The 19,052-nt window shown below is 39.1% G+C and overlaps 1 protein-coding gene and 1 pseudogene across 1 annotated transcript; one reads left to right on the forward strand and one right to left on the reverse strand.

Annotated features, from left to right (window-relative positions):
* Positions 1-1,955: 1,955 nt before the first annotated feature.
* On the reverse strand, positions 1,956-2,665 carry LOC149583947 (uncharacterized; annotated as a pseudogene).
* Positions 2,666-17,964: 15,299 nt separating this feature from the next.
* LOC149583948 (uncharacterized) lies at positions 17,965-18,813 on the forward strand. Its single transcript, XM_089863961.1, has one exon. It carries the CDS (start codon positions 17,965-17,967, stop codon positions 18,811-18,813), a length of 849 nt encoding a protein of 282 aa, XP_089720087.1.
* The last annotated feature ends 239 nt before the right edge of the window (positions 18,814-19,052 follow it).

Consider the following 19,052-nt stretch of genomic DNA (forward strand, 5'->3'; position numbering starts at 1 on the left):
TTTTCAAAAATGTAATAGAACATGCGCAATACGGCGAACTTAGGCAACTTCGAAAATAGCTGGAGAAAGAAATAAATTCAACAACTTAGTTTCAGAAACATCAGAAGAATCTGAAGGCGTTCACTAGGAAAACCCCAAATTAGTCAATTCGTCTTTGGCTTAAGAATTGATGTCCATTGTATTTTGATTTGCCTGTCAAGTTTATTATATTACTTGGCAGTGCGAGGAGGGCGCATCGAACTAATCCACAAAATATGGGAATAGACCATTTCGATGTAACCCCTGATGTAAATAAGAGGGAAAGACACATGGGTAAAACTTTGCCTTCCATCTCGCTTTTTGGCGCCTACATATCGCAGTGGGCATATCGGATCAAACGTTTTTGCAATATACGGACCGCAATATTGGCTTAACTCCATTATCACCGTTAAGGTTAAGATGTACGCGGCGATCGGCTAGGGTTACGAAAACGCCTTGCCTCCCAATTGTCGAATTCATAAATTCCATACAAAAAGCCAACCACCAGTGGCGTTAGCCATTCGCGTTCAGTTTATTACCGTGAAGATTCTCCTACAGATGGCGCCAGCATTTTTTACGTTTTCTGTCGTCTGCTACACAGGTTTTAAATTTAGGGTTAGCCGTTAGAAATGGCTTGGCTAGTATTTTGCCGAATCCAGAAGAATTTGTGTGGGTTAAAACCAGAATCGGAGAAGCTCCTGAAGGTTCGCCTCTTGCTTTACAGCTTTCAATAAATGAAGATAGGTTTGAAGTTATTCACAACCTTGACATCTACGAGAGCCACATCCTATTTGCCTATGCTAATGAACCTCAAGATAGGTTTAAAATCCCGATCCATTCTAATCCACGTACTCCGTGGAGCTCCAAGAATTTGCCAGGATACTTCGGTCCTTTGGAGTCTGTATTATTTGAGGTATGCATTTCATTTGTATAGAAGTTGGTCATTTTGGAGTTTAATTTTTCAAATGTTTATTTTAGAAAAATCAACTTTCAGTTCTAGAAGCTATTGAGCTTGAAGTTAATACTAAAGATCAATCTGAGTCACAAGAGTGGAAGGAGGCGCGAACAACAAGATTGAACTCTTCAATTTTTGGGCTAGTTTGAAAAAGAAGAAATTAAAATTGGAGTGAATCTGGTATCAAAAATATCGAAAAACCCAAAGATATTGGACATTTGAATGCCATAAAGTACGGAAAAAGGTGGGAAATTGTTGCAAGAAATAAGTATAGAGAAAAAATGCTCAGCTTGGGTCATGACGTTACGGTCCATCCTTCAGGATATATTGTTGATCCTAGTAAACCATGGTTGGGAACGTCTCCAGATGGTCTAGTTCAAGACCCAAGGGAAGCGGAACCTCATGGACTTTTGAATATAAAATGCCCCTGGTCCACAAGAAATATAAGTCCGACGGAAGTTTGAATGGAGATTTTAGAGTAAAAGTGATTAACGGAAAACCATTTTTAAATGAAAACGATTACCACTTTTATCAGGTTACTGGGCAGATGGCACTATCAGGTGTAACATGGTGTGATTATGTAACTTATTTTCCATCCGGCTTGATAATAGTGAGAGTGAGATTCAATAAGAAGAAGTGGGAAAAGATGGAATCGCTTTTGAAATCTTTTTTCTTTACTCATATGCTACCAAACTTAGCTAAGGATACATTGCCTCAAAGTTCCTAATAACTCTTAAAGGGAGAGTACTTTTTAGTAGTGTGTTAAATTTCTTCTTTACCATATTTAATATCCCTTTAAATTTGATCTCATTTCCTCAATGGACCAAGATGTTTTTGACTTTTAAAAAATTAAAAAATACTTGTTAAAATGAGTTATTATTTAATAATTACGATTTGTTACATTTATTATTTATGAATCGCTGAGGGAAGAATCCAAATTAATTATAGACATCTCTTGATCATCGCTGTCGTAGGAATTAAAATCACTTTGTTGGCATAGTTCATCTTCATCAGACATATTTTCATCAGGCGGTAGTATTTCTTCTTAATAATCATCTTTAAAATCAGCTGCATTAGCTGGTTCTAAGATTTCATCATAAAATTCATCCGTGTCCATGGTACTATTGTTTAAATTTTCTTTATTCCTAACGAGAGGGCTTTGAAAGTTCGATAAAAGTGCAACAACTGTCCATAGTTGATTAATTACGGGTGCAAGAGTCAAGGGAACTGGACGGTCAAGAACATGGAATCCTCTTATTCTTGCAATTCGTCGCTCCACGTGTATGCGCAGAGCCGCAATCTTTTGGGATTTATCCAACTCTTCATTATTAAATTGGCCCTTTCCACTCAGAAACGGAGGAATATTTAGTTTAACACCTTTTTTCTCTAACAAATCTTCAATCAAGAATCCTTTATCAGCCATAACGCTATCATTGGGGGAGAATTTCAAATTACAAAAACCACTTCGCAGAGTTAATTCCCCGTGAATAGATGAGAAACAAATGTGACGTAGCCGTTTGAACTTATTCCAATAAGTCCTTTAAAAGTGTTTGTGGATTTATAGTTTGAATATGAGGCAGATTGCAATACTAAAGACTTGGAAGTCTCACATTTAAGTTCTGTAGCATCAAGTATAACACGAGTACTGGGATAACTAATTTTAAAATCATCCGGCATAGCTGCGTCAACTTGTTCTCGCGTTGGTCAGATGTTAAATTGTCCTAAACGAAAATACATAAATTTATCCATAACAGTAAAATCAAAATGTGTCTGTTATCCAGTATAATGTTAAAGAAAATAAATGCTATTAATAATAAAATTGTGTGTGATTTTCAGTTTTAGATTATAAGTCATTGATATTTAAACAAACACCAAAAACTTCAAAGACAAATATACATAAGCCTATTTTCCTATCCATGAATAACTTAATTTCAACCTCCCCCAGAACGAATGACCGCGCTCATTTAATCCAATATAGCGCAGTGCACCACTTTTCACGAAGGGGTTTTTAACTTTCTAAAATGGAAAAACATTGACCAAAGAACCTTTATACCAGTAATGGAAAGTTTAGCTTCCTCTATTGCAAATTATTTGTCACTAGTCTTTAAAGCCAGGCAAGTTGACCCAAGTATTCCCGGCTGGCTATTTGCACTTGGGTCACACTACCAGCGTGCGAGAAAAAAACCCCTCCACTTACCATTCCTGGTATGTTCTTTGATTTGGCTGGCATCATTCGAATTTGATACAAGAAGAGAGGAATGTGGAGGACGAAGGGGGTAAAAACGAAAGGCTCTTGTTGTCAGCGCTCCTTTTTTTGTTTGCCCTTGGCAACGTCACGGGTGACTTTTTCAAAAGCATGTACATGTACATGTATGGGTATACGATGGGAAAATCGTTGGCACCTCCTGAGACGAAAGTGGCGATGTAATTTAAATTTAAGGCAGGGAGAAGAAAAAGCTTGTAACAATGTCCATGGATATTTCTCCGCGTGCTGGCGTGCCTGCTTTCACTCCATTGGTTTTAATTGAGTAAACGTGAAGATTTGAAGGTAGGAAACAACGGAGCACCAGAGAGGAGAGAAAGAGGGAGTTGGAAACGCGCTTTATAAAATCCACCGAAAAACGGGATAATAGGGGGGTAGTAAAAACAATTTTCGGTACGTTTCGTCGTTTAGTTTTAGTCCTTTGCGCAGTGGAAGTTATACCTGGTGTAGTGGCAAATAAAAATTTTAAATCGGATACTAGGCTTCTCAAGTGCTCGCACTCTATATCTGTGACAGGGCAGAAGTTAGCGCTTCTTCTAACTTATTTTCATCAATTTCAATTGGGGCGCTAAGCGAAACTGGATTGGGCTGATCTATTTGGAAATCTCGCAAGAATGGATATATTTCCCCTGGGGAACTACGCCAACTAAAGTTCACATCACCACAGTCAATTATAATACCGTTGTTATTCAAAACATCCATACCCAGGATGCACAGAAATATTAAATTTTTCACAAAATACACAGTATTAGACGTAGTTTTTCCAGGGAAAATAAACGTATTTACCGCTACCAGTCGTTGATACTCTAGTTTTGTTAGCTAGCTTGATACCCAATTTTATCCTATTACTTTTGTTAATTACATTGGCCAACACGAAATTTTTCGTCTACGAGGGTATAGCTGGATCCACGAGGGCTATACATTCCTATTCATTAATCTTAATTTTAATTTTGGCTAAACAGGAAGCTTTTAGAGATACTTGATTTTCAATAAAATTTAAGAAAATATTGGAGTTTAAATTTCGAATTTGTTTATTTAAAATTATGGATCCAGCGTTACAGGTCAAGGGGTTTATCGGCGTGCTGGGGAAGGTTTGCATGTTTGTTCTCCCCCGCCTGACCGTTTTCCGAGTGGGGCTGACGTTGTATTGAGCTATTATAGTGCCTCTCGTGGCCGAAATTGGTGTTTCGACAATTAGTACCAGAAGTCCATTAAATTAGCCTAGGCTAATTTAATGGACTTCTGTTAGTACTGATATGACCGGCAACACCGCAACGGTGGCAGGGTAACTCCGGCGCCGCTGTTATATCGACGCGAATCGGGCTCCCGATAGTGAGAGAAATTTTGTTGGGAATAATTAGGCCTAAAATATTTGATCTAGAATTGTGGAAGGTTTGCGGGGCCTATTATAACGAGAGCTTTAATCTTGGTAGTGGGGACCACCACACTTAAAACAAACTACGCCACTTGCTCGCTGACCATTGTAAGCAGTGCTAGTGGGAGTAGATTTTTCGACCGCAGGTTTGTCCTTGAGGGCTGCTTTGGCTTGTTCAATGAAGACGGCATCGGCTAATAAGGCTCTAATTGACGTAAATTTTGCCGTGGCTAACGCGACTCTAAGTTCATCGCATAGATTTTTACGAATTATTCTAATTAGTGCCTGTACTGGGAGAGGTTCTGTTAATTTTCTAATAATAGTTTGCATGGCCTCAACATAATTAGTAGCGGATTCACCGAGCTTTTGAAAACGGTAATCTAAGCGTTCTAATAGAACATCATCATTCGCGTAAGCATTAAATTCATTCATGAGTGCGTCGGAAAATTCCTGAAAATCCTCGAAACGGCCTTGGTCCTCGAACCATTCTAATGCTGCACCTCTGCACATTGTTGGTATCCAATGCTTGATAAACAAGTCTTCGGGGCATCCCCGGGAGATGAAAATTTGGCGCGCTTTTACAAGGAACTCTTTCGTGTTTTCGCTAAAACTACCCGAAAACGTGGGGGGTGAAATAGGGGGAGTCCGCGAGCTAGGGAGAGGCTGAGGTTGGTCCTCGTGGCGCCCATTGTTAGCTATATTTTCAGGGTTTTGGCGCCCTTCTAACCCTCGGTTTTGAGCGACTACTTGCGCGGACAGCTGCCTTATTTGTTCTTGTAATGCTGCAATAGCCGCTACGTTAGGATCGGGGGCGTTTTCGTTAGGCATGTTGGCTGGTGGGGGATTACATTTTTGCTTTCTAATTTCTCGGGCGTGATTTTGTTCAATTTTAAGAATTTAGTAGCACTCTTCGCAAGAGTAAAATTTTCCCTAAGTTAGGCTGGCAAAGCTCATGACCGTCCTGAGACGATGACATAACCCATGTTATAAGCTTAATTTAAAGCATGCACTTAATTGAACCGAACGTGTACGGGGGAATTTACTAGGTAATAATAATAGGGACCAGTGACACACCATAAAAATACACTCCTAACGTTTTTAACAAAAAATTCTAACCAAAACTTTTAATAAAGCTATCCTACTTAAATCTACAACAAAATAAACTGAACTAAAGCTACACTAATTTCACTAAAAATAACCTACACAATTACGCTACCCACGTAAACTAAACAACACTACGCAAACCACGCAGACTTAAACAAAAATTACGTTAACCACGTAAACATTAAAATATTAGTGCTAGTCTTTAAAATTCAATTTCTTTGTTCCTAATTCATTAAATAACTTAATGGTTACCATCCGTTAATTAATTGGGGAATTTTAGTAGTTCTGATCCCGGACGGACCCCCAAAATGCGACATTTTAGTTACAAGATATGAGAGATAAAAGAAAATGTTGATTTAATTAGTATCTAAATTGGGGTGGTCATTTGTCTAGGGGTATTATTTACTAATTAGTTTAAAATATCGCATTGGTGATAAATAAATAGTTCAAAATAGTTCAAATATGTTGTAGCATAATAATGGGGCTGGTTTCTGGTCCGCGTGAGCTCATAAGTAATAATTGTTTACGATACTGATTTTCTTTGTTCTCCGCACATTCGTTCGCGAACTCTTTAGATCGTTGGGCCACGAGCCGAGAGGTTGATTCCGTTGGACGGGAAAAGGGTTAATAGTCCGGCATCGTGGAAACGGGCTCATCGGGCGGCATTCCTTTGGTTCAATTCAGGTACGGAACATCGTCGAGAGTCCAAGAGCATCCCAGCATAAGAGCGTAAAGGCGAGATAGACCAAGAGCCAGTGGCCTGGACCTTACCTCATAAAGTACAAAAGGTCTGACCATTGGAATGAGTTCAGTTTTGAAGCTCATTAATAGATTTGGCCGTCTTACGCGTCACAGCTGGGGCATTTGAGGGGGGCGGGATCATGTTTGACCCTAATGAGGTATGATTTCATGAATAAAGAAGGTGGCAAATGATAGAACTGGAAATGGCGATTCCAAATATATGAAATCTGACGTCATCAAAAGGGGCCATCAATAAATCAGACGGGGGTTAAAATGGTCGAATGAGGTATGAATTTTTACCTCATGAGGTACATGTATGAATCCGGTGTTGTTTGATAGATCTGGTCGTGCTAAATAACAGAATATAAAATCTGACTGGAAAATACGCGGCTTAGGTTTAATCTGACGGGCTGATTCTTGCGTCAGACTATGACAACTTCGTGCCTCATAAAGCTAGATTCCCACTCGACCGAAAAAATCGGCGCAAATCACGCAGCCTACGTTAGAAATTTTACCTTACGCCGTCGTCCGGCTGTAGACTGTTCGCACTACGACTGAATTTTGAGTTTGGCGGTAGATATTTTTGGGTCACGTGACAGATTGGAGTGGTTTCCATAACATTTATTTCGCATTATGAATTGGTATCTCTGTCGCTTAGATCGTACAAGAAAGTATATTTTCTAACCTCCTCCATAAAGACTTCCTTATTAACATCTTACATCAATATACTTCCATAAGATACATTTTTCTTTCTTCGTGGCATTTATGACGTAGTCAGTGGGATAATTTCATTGGCTGAGACACCGGCGTAACGCCGAACACGACCGAAAAATATAACGCAAATTGCGCCCGGCCGAGCGGAAATTCCGTCGGGCTCGGCGTAAAGATTTTTCGGTCGGACCCCTTTCTGCCGGGTCTCCGTCGTGATTTCCGTCGAGTGCGAGTCTAGCTTAAATGTAGCAGGTGATATATTTTAAAACCAGCCCCACTGATGTCAAGTACATTAAACTTAACTTGTTTGAGCGAGTTGCCTCTGTTTCTATCGAGGTAATGTGGTGAAATAATTTTGACCGTGATAAATGAGATGAACTTAAATTGGCATCATTTATAATAGAGCTATTTCAATTCGGGGGTAAGGAGAGTTTTTGAGGCAGGGTTTCGTCAGTCCCCGCCTAGGTGCCTTATTGTGCGCGAAATTTAGCTAAGAGTTCTACAGTGGCCCGCACGAAGGGAGGGTGAAAACCGGCTCCGTTTATTGGCAGGCCCAACTGTGACGTTTCCCCCTTCAACTGATATAGCTGTATGCAGGCACATTTTATTTCAAACTCATTCAATGAAACCTTCTAACGTTAAATTATTATTCAATGCAAATAAAGGTAAAAAAATGTTACATTTTAAAGGTCATCTGGTTCATCATCCGAGTCAGTCTGATAATCAATATATACGGTTTCATCGTCATAGTCACCCTCCCTCCGTGTGGGCCACTGTAAAACTCTATGCTAAATTTCGCGCACAATAAGGCACCTGGGCGGGGACTGCCGAAACCCCGCCTCAAAAACTCTCCTTACCCCCGAATTGAAATAGCTCTATTATAAATGATGCCAATTTAAGTTCATCTCATTTATCACGGTCAAAATTATTTCACCACATTACCTCGATAGAAACAGAGGCAACTCGCTCAAACAAGTTAAGTTTAACGTACTTGACATCAGTGGGGCCGGTTTTAAAATATATCACCTGCTACATTTAAGCTAGACTCGCACTCGACGGAAATTACGACGGAGACCCAGCAGAAAGGGGTTCGACCGAAACATCTTTACGCCGAGCCCGACGGAATTTCCGCTCGGCCGGGCGCAAGTTGTGTTCTATTTTTCGGTCGTGTTCGGCGTTACGTCGGTGTCTCAGACAATGGAATTATCCCACTGACTACGTCATAAATTTCAAGAGTGCACGCAAACGCTAGATAGATTGATAGCCGCCATGTATTTTTCTTTTGGTCGGAAACATCCCACGAAGAAAGAAAAATGTATCTAATGGAAGTATATAGAGGTAAGATGTTAATAAGGAAGTCTTTATTGAGGAGGTTAGAAAATATACTTTCTTGTACGATCTAAGCGACAATGGGACAGAGATACCAATTCAGAGTGCGAAATAAATAAACCACTCTAATCTGTCACGTGACCCAAAAATATGTACCGCCAAACTCAAAATTCAGTCGTAGTGTGAACAGCCTGCAGCCGGACGAAGGCGTAAGGTAAAATTTCTACCGTACGCTGCGTGATTTGCGCCGGTTTTTTTCGGTCGAGTGGGAATCTAGCTTTATGAGGCACGAAGTTGTCATAGTCTGACGCAAGAATCAGCCCGTCAGATTAAACCTAAGCCGCGTATTTTCCAGTCAGATTTTATATTCTGTTATTTAGCACGACCAGATCTATCAAACAACACCGGATTCATACATGTACCTCATGAGGTAAGAATTCATACCTCATTCGATCATTTTAACCCCGTCTGATTTATTGATGGCCCCCTTTGATGACGTCAGATTTCATATATTTGGAATCGCCATTTCCAGTTCTATCATTTGCCACCTTCTTTATTCATGTACCTCATGAGGTAAGAAATCATACCTCTTTAGGGTCAAACATGACCCCGCCCCCCTCAAATGCCCCAGCTGTGACGCGTAAGACGGCCGAATCTATTAATGAGCATCAAAACGGAACTTATTCCAATGATCAGACCTTTTGTACTTTATGAGGTAAGATCCAGGCCACTGGCTCTTGGTCTAAGAGAGAGAGCAAGAGAGCGAGCCTCTTGGCCGGGTCTCCTTTTATACCTTTTAGGTCAGATCTACGGGGTTCCATATGTCCAACCAGGACACGGCCTGGTTTTTGCGCGGGGTCCCAAAAGTTCGGGCACGACCCCATCCCGTTCGCGAGAGGCGAGTTTGCCTCGTGCGCGATGGTAAAAACCCGATGACGTAAATATTGGAGGGCTATGCCCTTTCGACCAGAATCAGTAGTCCCATCCAAAAACCAGTATTGGGGGAGTTAAAGCGATAGTGCTACAATGGCTATTTTTAAAGTGCTAGTATTTTAAATTAAAGGGGCAGTAAAATAAAAACTGTTACAATGTCTGTATTTTTAGAGCGCGAAGATTTAACGGATCATGCATAAAAATGTTTGGACTAAGTTTTTTTAAGTACTGGAAACGCATATATTTCTTAATCTTTATTATAATAATTATCAAAAAGGGAACATTTAAAATAATTATTAAAAAAGAATATGTATAATAGAAAGTTAAAGTCATATTAATACTTCTAGAAAGTCAAAAATCATATTATTATTATTATTTGAAAGTCTCTATTTTGCGAAACTATATTTGACAACTAAAATAGTTGGTGAATGCAATCGTTAAGTTGTCAATGGTTCTTTTAATCGTTATTGAACTAATTACTAAGTTCTACACCCTGGCAAGTTGCAAATATTGCTCAACAGATGGCACCATCAGATGGTCAATTAAAAATATTTTCAATCAATACTCGCGTAGCCAGTCCCAGATTTATGGCGAAGACTTTCAGTAAAATAGTCGCTCTAGGTATCATGTGTATTTAAACTTTCGCCCAAGCAAAGAAAATTATTAAACTCATTTAATTAAAAAATCATGATCATAAAAGCCCCACTGAGCTTTTTATTAAATTATTAAACCCTATATTTCTTAAAAGCGGATTCTCCTAATACCAATCGCTATCCAATTTCTTATTTAAAGACTTTCAACATACATATCCGTACAGGGGTGGAAGCGGTCGCTTTTCTCATAACACGCTGTGTGACCATGAAAGCAGTTTTAAAATTCTCTTTAATTTCCAAAAAATAAAATGTTTCGCTTTAAAGTAATACCACGGTGTTTTAACATTCTAATGGCAATTGTAACACCTTGGTTTTGAAAGAAATTTTGCGGTTTCTAAAAAAAGCCACAATGCAAAAGAAAAGTAAATAAATTTGCCTTTTTGGAGTTTACAGTATAATTGTAATAATAGTGCTCAAACACAGGATTTCTCAAATGCATCCAAAAAAAACAGAGTTGCTGTGAAAGAATGGGTCAAAACTGCCCAACAGCGGGTGAGCCGTGCGAATGAGATTGGGTGATATGGGGGGACACCTACCCGGCTTTCCAATTTGTATTCGTTTTCATTTTAATTTTTAATTTTAAGAATTTAAACTTTTTTTCCTCTCCATGTGACGCTTGCATTGGACGTTTCTGTGTGTCTGTAAACTCAGTTTCACATTTGCAGCAAATGTGGTCGCAATTTCCGCACCGCGTTATCAATTAACCCAAATTCGGAAAGTTTCGATTTCATTATGTTATATATCACACATTAGCATTATGATTTCTTCGGCTCGTAACACGCCAAATTTTGTTATCGTCTATCCCACGTACACATTGACTTCTAGAAACGCCACCTCGTACAATGTTCATCCTTATATTCCATAAGAAACAAATTATGACGAAAATTATACTTATAACTTTCAATTAAATACTTCTGTTCACACTAACCTCTTGCTACCCACATTCTTACCAATTTATTTCAATTCAAAAAAAAAACTTATTGTCCCTTGGCTGGTTATTTCCCTCTGGTGAACCCCACAGTTCACGAGCCCCCGTGGCTTTCTCGCTATTTCGCGTACGTAAAACTCACGCCTGCATGGTCATTGTTCGCGTACGAAAATAAACTTGCACATGCATGAAAGGTAGTTCACGGTCACGAGCCTCTCTACGTTACGAAGATACGAACCCTTTGAGAGAACCAATTATCAGTGAGCTTTTTCGCTAAGCCAATTATCAACGAGCTTTTTGTAATAAGCCAATGAGAAAGCTTTATGTGGTACAAGACCGAATTTCAAGTCGGTCTGAATCTATAAAAGGCCAGGACGAACAATAGACTTGAGTCTTCAGTATTCTATATTTCTGACCTAGTGGCTAGCCCAGTCCGATCGCAGCCCGCTAAAAAGGAAGCCCCAGAGAAGTTAACTCCTGGATGAACGACTAAGTTGCTAACTTATGCCCGGTTAAATTACCCGCGAAAAGTGAAAGTCTTAATTCGTGCCAAGTATCCTGCTGCCATGATATGGCGTAGAAGTCCTGGACCTTGATATCTATCCTGCCGCCAAACTATGCCGTAGAAGTTCATCAGTTCTCCCGCCAAAAGCGTGTACCGCCCGATGTCTATCGGAACCTACCACGTTACCATGAAACGTGTTGCCGGACCATCACCGATTTATAGTGCCATCGTAAAACAATAGAAGTTCATCAGTCCACGTAATTAACGGAACTCAAAATGAGCTAAACGCGAACTTCAATATAAACCGTGAGCCACGAAACTTTGCAAGTATCAATAAGGGTTAACCAGCCTTAAGTTAAGTTTAGAATTAAGTAAACCAATTCTTGCCATTAATATTTGAAGTGTTAAACCTCTTATGAGGTCATGATTAATTTAGCATTGATTAATAAATATATTTCCAAGGTTTAATCATGTTCCCGTTTATTTCATTTACCAATGCTGACATACTTATTCAAAATACAATTCCCTAGACAACCGTACCAAATTTAATATGTTATATCATATAGCCCCTGATTATTAATTATCATCATATAAAAAGAAGTTAAAAGTTGTCGCAAAATCTGTTACATTATCTTCTACTCCATTACCATCGTTAAAAAATTTTACTCTGTGAATATCTAGGATTTCGATAAACGTCCTGGCTTTCAATGGCTGCTGGCCCATTGGGCCGAGTCCCATTAGACCAAATACTGCCAAAATGAGACTATCCCGTTTATTTCAACATCGACCAGAAGTGGTAATTATTAAATTAAAAATACGGTAAAACAGTCTGTAATAACCAGACTAGCTTAGGGTCTTGGTAGTCTGTCGTCTTTCCCCTGTGGATGGTACAAGAGAAACAAGTGTTGATCGAAATGCATTAAGGCATTAGCTCTGTGATTGAAAATACACAGGCGAAGTCATGGGTTTGTAGTAGCTTTCGTGGCTTTGAATAGGCGAAAAACCACTAAGAAAAGATTCTCTTCCAGACCTTGATGGTACTGGGAAAGAAATAATATTTTCATCTTCAAAGAGTTCACACACCCTCAATTTGTGTTTAAATTTGATGGACAGCTGTATCGAAGCAAGATTATTGGAACGTCTATCTATAGTTGAAAAATTTTCGTTAAAGTATTGTGTTTCTTGGGTTTTGCGTGGTGGGATTGGTATTACGAAAAGCGGATAAGGCTTTATTTGAACCTTTATTATATATTTTAGAAAACGTGATACTTGTTGATGAGAAGGAATAGAGGCAATTTAAAATCTAGTTTGGAAATATAATAGGTTTTTGAAACGGTCGTTAGCTAGAATAATTAAACTCAGAAATGAGTTCGGATACGAGTTGCTAGTTTAGTCATGAATAAAATAATTTTTCCCGTGAATAGTGATTTTAGAAGCTGGCTTCTGCGCAGACTTATAGAGAAATAAGAAAACTAGACTTAATAGCACGAAACTAGAAAATAGTCGTGAGAGAAGAGCTCTCTCAAAATTTCATAATTTAAATAGCGTGATGTACGACATCATATATTCTGATTGCTGTTTCTTCCCCTCTTTACGTGTAATTTAACCTCAACAATTCGAGTTCCAGTTTGGTATTGGGATTTTAGACAGTTGATTATAACAGTATCTAGCACCGTGATTGCCAAAACTAGAAAATGATGACTCCATGTAGAACTGTTCTATAAAATCCTTTGTTCGATTTGTGTTTAGAGATGAATTACGCGTAAATAGGTCGAAGTTTGCACTTTATATTTAAAGATATTCTCACGCAGGCGTGGCTCGAGAGTGTAATGTTAACTAGCTCTCCGTGTTTTTCACGCGACCTCGTTTTTGATGTGGAAAAAAATCCAAAGTGATTAATCCAGCACTAATTAGCACATTTCACTTGGTGAAACATGAATGAAACAGTGTATAATATTACTGTACAATGGCCGGAAGAAAAGGTAAGTTAAGCGTATCCGAAACTGAAAGTTTTAAACAGCCCAAAATGTTTGGTTTAATCGGGTGTTTCGTTTCTAGCTTCTAAATTACATAATAAAAACTTTTAAAAGAGCAGAAATGACGATTTTATTGTTTTCGGTTCAGTTAAAACCGCCTCTAAGTCTGACAATAATAGTTAATAAAGAATAATAGCTACGCATTTATGCATATATTTATTGTAAGATTCCCAGTAAGTGTTAGAAACAGGAAACAGGTATTAAAGTCAGTGTCAAGTCCATAAGGTAGATAAGCCAATTACCTCATTCGAGGTAGGTTTCAAGTGCTTCGGCTGATGTAATTTTGTTGTTTTTCAACTTGTTTATAAACTAACCTACCGGAAATTTTATCCACATATTAAGAATCCTGATTTAATTCTGTTTATCAAAACAGTTAACGAACAACACAGAAAGATATATCTAATCAAAAAAGCACCCAATAAATACTCCTAATGAAAGTCCAATAATCAAGCCGAAACTAGTCGAGCTATTTTAATAAAAATATTAAAAACCTTGCGCACTTGAGAAAACCGTTTCTATTTTAAATTATTTAAACCATTTTGAAATTTACCTGCAAAAAATGAACCAGAACTCTATGGCTTTATTTGGATATTCGCTGCAGTTTTTTTTTTCAATAAAATTGCCGACATCAAAATTAAGTATTTTGTTTTAATGGAGCCTGGTTTCAGTTGTAGAGTTAATGCACTTCAGTAAAAGCTGTATTTTAAGATTAAAAACTTTTTCTAGAAACCCTGGGATTATCCTTACGATTCCGCACTTCGAGTTTGGTATTTCATTTTTGAACACACGAAACGTCTCAGGTAAAGTAGGCCCGCAGAGCGAATGAAGGAGGAATACATGTCTTAGCTATGGACCCAAAGGAAGGCGTAATCTTAACAGTTTTTCTTGAGCACCAGAGGAAACCGATTACTTTTTAATCATATTTTGATTTCATTGTTATTTTCCAAATGTCAGTTAAATATTATTGCTTCAGCCTATTTTCACTGTAGTGGGGAAGGTTTTAAGAGTTAACCCATGGAACCTTCCACTCAAAAGACCTTGAATAGTTCTTGTTGGTGGCTTTGTGGTGACACGAACCCTCAGGGTCTTTTACTAACCCCCTTTTGGCCAAATGAACCTGTCTTTCTTTACCTGGCAAAAACTTGTATTCTGAAAATACCGCTCTTACAAATGGTCTAGTATTATGTTAAGAACCTTCATATTTAAGAATTGTGTAAATAATTGCACTGTGCGTATTAGAGCCGCCACATAGTCGCCAGATTTTTGCATTGGTTTAAGTGTTTGCAACCCCATCTCAATGCGGTCAAAAGTACTTTTCCCTCGTTCGCGAGCATATGGCTCGGGGCCACTCCTTCATACGCTCAGGGTATCTCTAGGAAAGCGCATTCCTAATTGTGTTCAATATTAAAGGTTCACCCCTACTATGGACTCGGATGAATGGCTTCGAAATGTAAGTAAGATATTCAAAATGAGCGCAAAAATATAGAAAAATGTTTGTTATAAAAATATCTCCGTTTCGATGAGTTTGACCACTTTTTGTACGAATTCTACAGTTTCACTCCCTAGAAGAGAGATTTCACAAGAAATCGTTTACTTTATTTTGTCCGCGTGCTTATGAATATCTGGACTATTGACGACCTTGTTACGCTTGAACAGATGTCTTTTTTGAAAATGTGTTATTGAGTAGAAAAAGAAGTAGGCTTCAAGTTATGGTGTAACAACAAGAAGCCGTTTGGCTAGACTAATACCCTATGGTATGAATCAAAACCTCTTTGTAAAAGATTCTTAAACGAGGTACAGAATTGCTAGAGCATTAATAGATTAGCTATAGTCTACTTTTGCTGTATATACTTATTTTTCCGTTTTCTCTGACTGGAGAAGTATGCTTTTGAGAAATGTTTTTGGCCCAAACTTGAAACCAAGCATTTTTTTCTGTACCATGACAACTCCTAAACGTCTCGTTTCTGTACCCAGAGATCCGTCTTTTTTGGCGCCTTGGTTATCAATTGTTACATGGTTACGTGAAAACTTCAAAAAAGGATAAGCCTTTAATAGAATATTTAAGGTTATAGATATCTCGAACGACGACTACTTTTCACCATCCGCCGAGGCTGGGGGGGGATTTGAGTTGAGGCAAGGAACTTCTGGGAGAGTTTTACCGGGTATAACTAGCGTGAGATTTTCCAGAAAAGCAGAACCCGAAATGTCGAGCGCGGTTCTAAAAAATAGCGGCATGGTTTAAAACGTGCCATTTTAGAAAAAGTTGATGTAGTTTTGGGAAATAGCTCTGTTAAATTACAGGTTTGAACAAATCTTAGCCCTGTAGTAGGCTTACCTAATAAGTACTGCAAATAGATCATCATGCCCTTATCTCACCTAATTTTTTCCATTTTAAACCTACTGAACTTAGAATAACCATATCTATCCTAAGGCTTACCTGACCTACATTATCGAAGCTAAAATAACGTAGCCTAACCTTACCTTATAACCGAACCAAACTGTTCGATACCGATCTCTCGCAAAAGTGAAAATTCTTAACCCTCTACGACCAAGCCCTAAAACCTGTAACAATGACAGGCAGAGAACGGGTTTTCGCGGGAACTCTTGTACCCGTACCTGTCCCTTTTGTTAATTTTTTCTATCACATATTTTCGTCAGTCGCGAATTCCACTCCCTTAATAGAAGTTCGCTCGGCTCATACAAGCAAATTAGTTTTTGATTTTACAATACTTGTTTTCAAATTCTTACATTGATTAAAAGTTCGTTTTGTTTACTTCAACTGCGTATTTATTTCTCACGACACCGAACATATTTTGGTCCGTCGAGCCGGATCTGTTCGCAATTAACAGAATTATCCAAAAATCAATCAACATATTCGAGGTGAACCGGCAAATTTTCGGAAAATCGTGAAAACTGTGCGTGTTAAATGAACAATCAACGTCAACTTTAACTCTAGAATTATGGATGCATTGCGGCACAAAAGAAGGGCAATCAAAGGCCAAATTACGCGATTGGAAACAATTGTTAGTGGACATGCTTCTCAACCATGGGGTGAAGCAGGACTAAAATTATACGTGAACAAAAGTGAACAGTTAATATTGGATTTGCGTCATTTACAACAAAATATAATCACTACGTGCCTTCCAGCTGATTTTCAACCTAAAGAAGCAGAATATAACGCTTTAATCCAACGACTCGAAACGGTAAACATATTTTTTGCTTCTGAGTTAAGTCAAACGCAAACAGCCTCAGCAGCGGCCTCCAGTACTACCGCTCAAACAAGCGCGCCAAGTGCCGATATTAGACTGCAAAAACTAGATTTACCGACATTTGGAGGTAACTATGTAGACTGGTTATCATTCCGCACTAACAGACGAAGCCGCTCTGTTAATAAAATCCATCCCCACTACGGATGCAAATTACCCAGAAGCGTGGGATATTCTTTTGAATCGATACAATAATACGCGTGAATTAATCGATGCTCAACTAAAGCGCTTATTTACACAGCTTCGAGTCAATCAAGAATCATCTTCGGAACTCCGAAAGCTACTCGATACAACTTCAGAATGTATCCGCTCTCTAAAGGTGCTGAACGAACCAGTTCAACATTGGGACTCAATTCTCGTCTTTATTGTAAAGGAAAGACTAGATCCAGAATCAAGACGTCAGTCTGAGCTTTCACTAAGCCGTACAACCGCACCAACCTTTGACGACCTCCGAACCTTCCTCGAACAACGTTCTCGAGCGATGGCGGCGGCTCAAGAAAGCAGTGTCAAAGCAAAACCACAGTCTCACGCTAAAAGATCAGCACTAACCCATGTAGGGACCACTAGAGCAAACTGTCCCATATGTAAAGCAGAGCATAGCATTTACAAATGCTCAACTTTTGCCAAAGTGTCAGTCAACGAACGTTGGGACCTAGTAAAAAAGAAATCCTTGTGTTTCAATTGCTTGCGGCGTGACCACTCAAGTCCAGATTGCAAATCAGGTCACTGCAATTTATGTACCAGCAGACATAATACGTTGCTTCACGCAGAAACAAAAATGGAAGCGAAAACTGATGCACACATCGAACCCGAAGTTATTTCCCATATCTCAAGGGGAGAAAAGAGTAACTCTCAAGTTCTTCTGTCAACCGCAATGGTTCTGGTCAAGGACTTCAAAGAAGTATTTCATCCAGCTAGAGCTTTGCTGGATTCAGCCTCAGAGGCAAGCTTCATCACTGAAAAATGAGCCAAACGATTGCAAATAACGATAACAAACATTGACGTTTCAATTGGGGGCATTGGAGCTTCAGTCCGAGGGTCATCTCGCGGAATAGTTGAATTAGAACTTTCTTCTACTCGGGAAAAAAAGGCTTTACTAAAAGTAGAGGCGTTAGTACTAAAGAAGCTAACGAAGAACATTCCAAGCATGGAAGTGGATCCTAGCTCCTTTATTCATTTCAAGGGACTTCAGTTAGCCGATCCCCAATTCTACACTCCCCAGGAGGTGGATATCTTACTGGGTGCAGACGTGTACTTAGACATAATTATCGATGGACAGTGCAAGGGTCCAAGCAACATGCCAAGCGCTGTCAATAGTATATTCGGATGGACTATTTCTGGCCCATTCAAAACTGACAATCCTAGACCAGAAATACAAATTCATCACTGCACAATTGACGAACAAGTCAGAACATTCTGGGAATTAGAAGAGCTGCCCACACGAAAGGTACTGCTCCCCGAAGAAAAACAATGCGAGATACATTTCTCTGAAACTCATTATCGGGATGAAACTGGAAGATACATGGTTCGACTTCCTTTCAAGGCCGAACCCAACACCCTAGGGGAGTCTTGGAAGATAGCCATGCGTCGCTTTCATCACGTAGAACGTCGATTACAAAGCAATCCAAGGGCTTACGAAGCCTACAAGAACTTTATGAATGAATACGTCCAGCTGGGTCACATGCAACTCATGGATGTCGAATCAGCAGCACACAACTACTATTCACCTCATTTCGCAGTTCAAAATGAGAAAAGTAGCTCAACTAAAACACGGGTCGTATTCGATGCGTCAGCCAAATCATCAAATGGCATATCTCTCAATGATATTTTATTAGTCGGTCCCAAACTACAAGACGACCTAGTAAACATCCTTATTCGCTTCCGCGTTCACGCTATTGCAATGAAAGCTGATATTGCTAAAATGTACCGCCAAATATGGGTCCATCCCGAAGAACACAAACTTCCAAAGAATAGTCTGGCGGCCAAGTCCAACTGAACCTTTGCAAGACTATAAACTCTTAACGGTTACTTACGGTACAGGATCAGCTTCGTATCTTGCCACTAATGTTCTTCAACAGCTAGCTCTTCTGGTCAAAGAAAGCTTTCCTAGAGCGTCAGAAAACTAGCAAAAGACTTTTCGAAGGATGATTTGCTCTCGGGCGCCAACAACATCGAAGAAGCGTTGCAAATACAAAAGGAATTGTTGAACGCTGCAGCCAGCGCGGGATTTGATAT

This window comes from Phalangium opilio, unplaced genomic scaffold, assembly GCF_054372755.1.
Source record: "Phalangium opilio isolate 3A_F unplaced genomic scaffold, DU_Popi_V2 ptg001304l_1, whole genome shotgun sequence".
NCBI lineage: Eukaryota > Metazoa > Arthropoda > Arachnida > Opiliones > Phalangiidae > Phalangium > Phalangium opilio.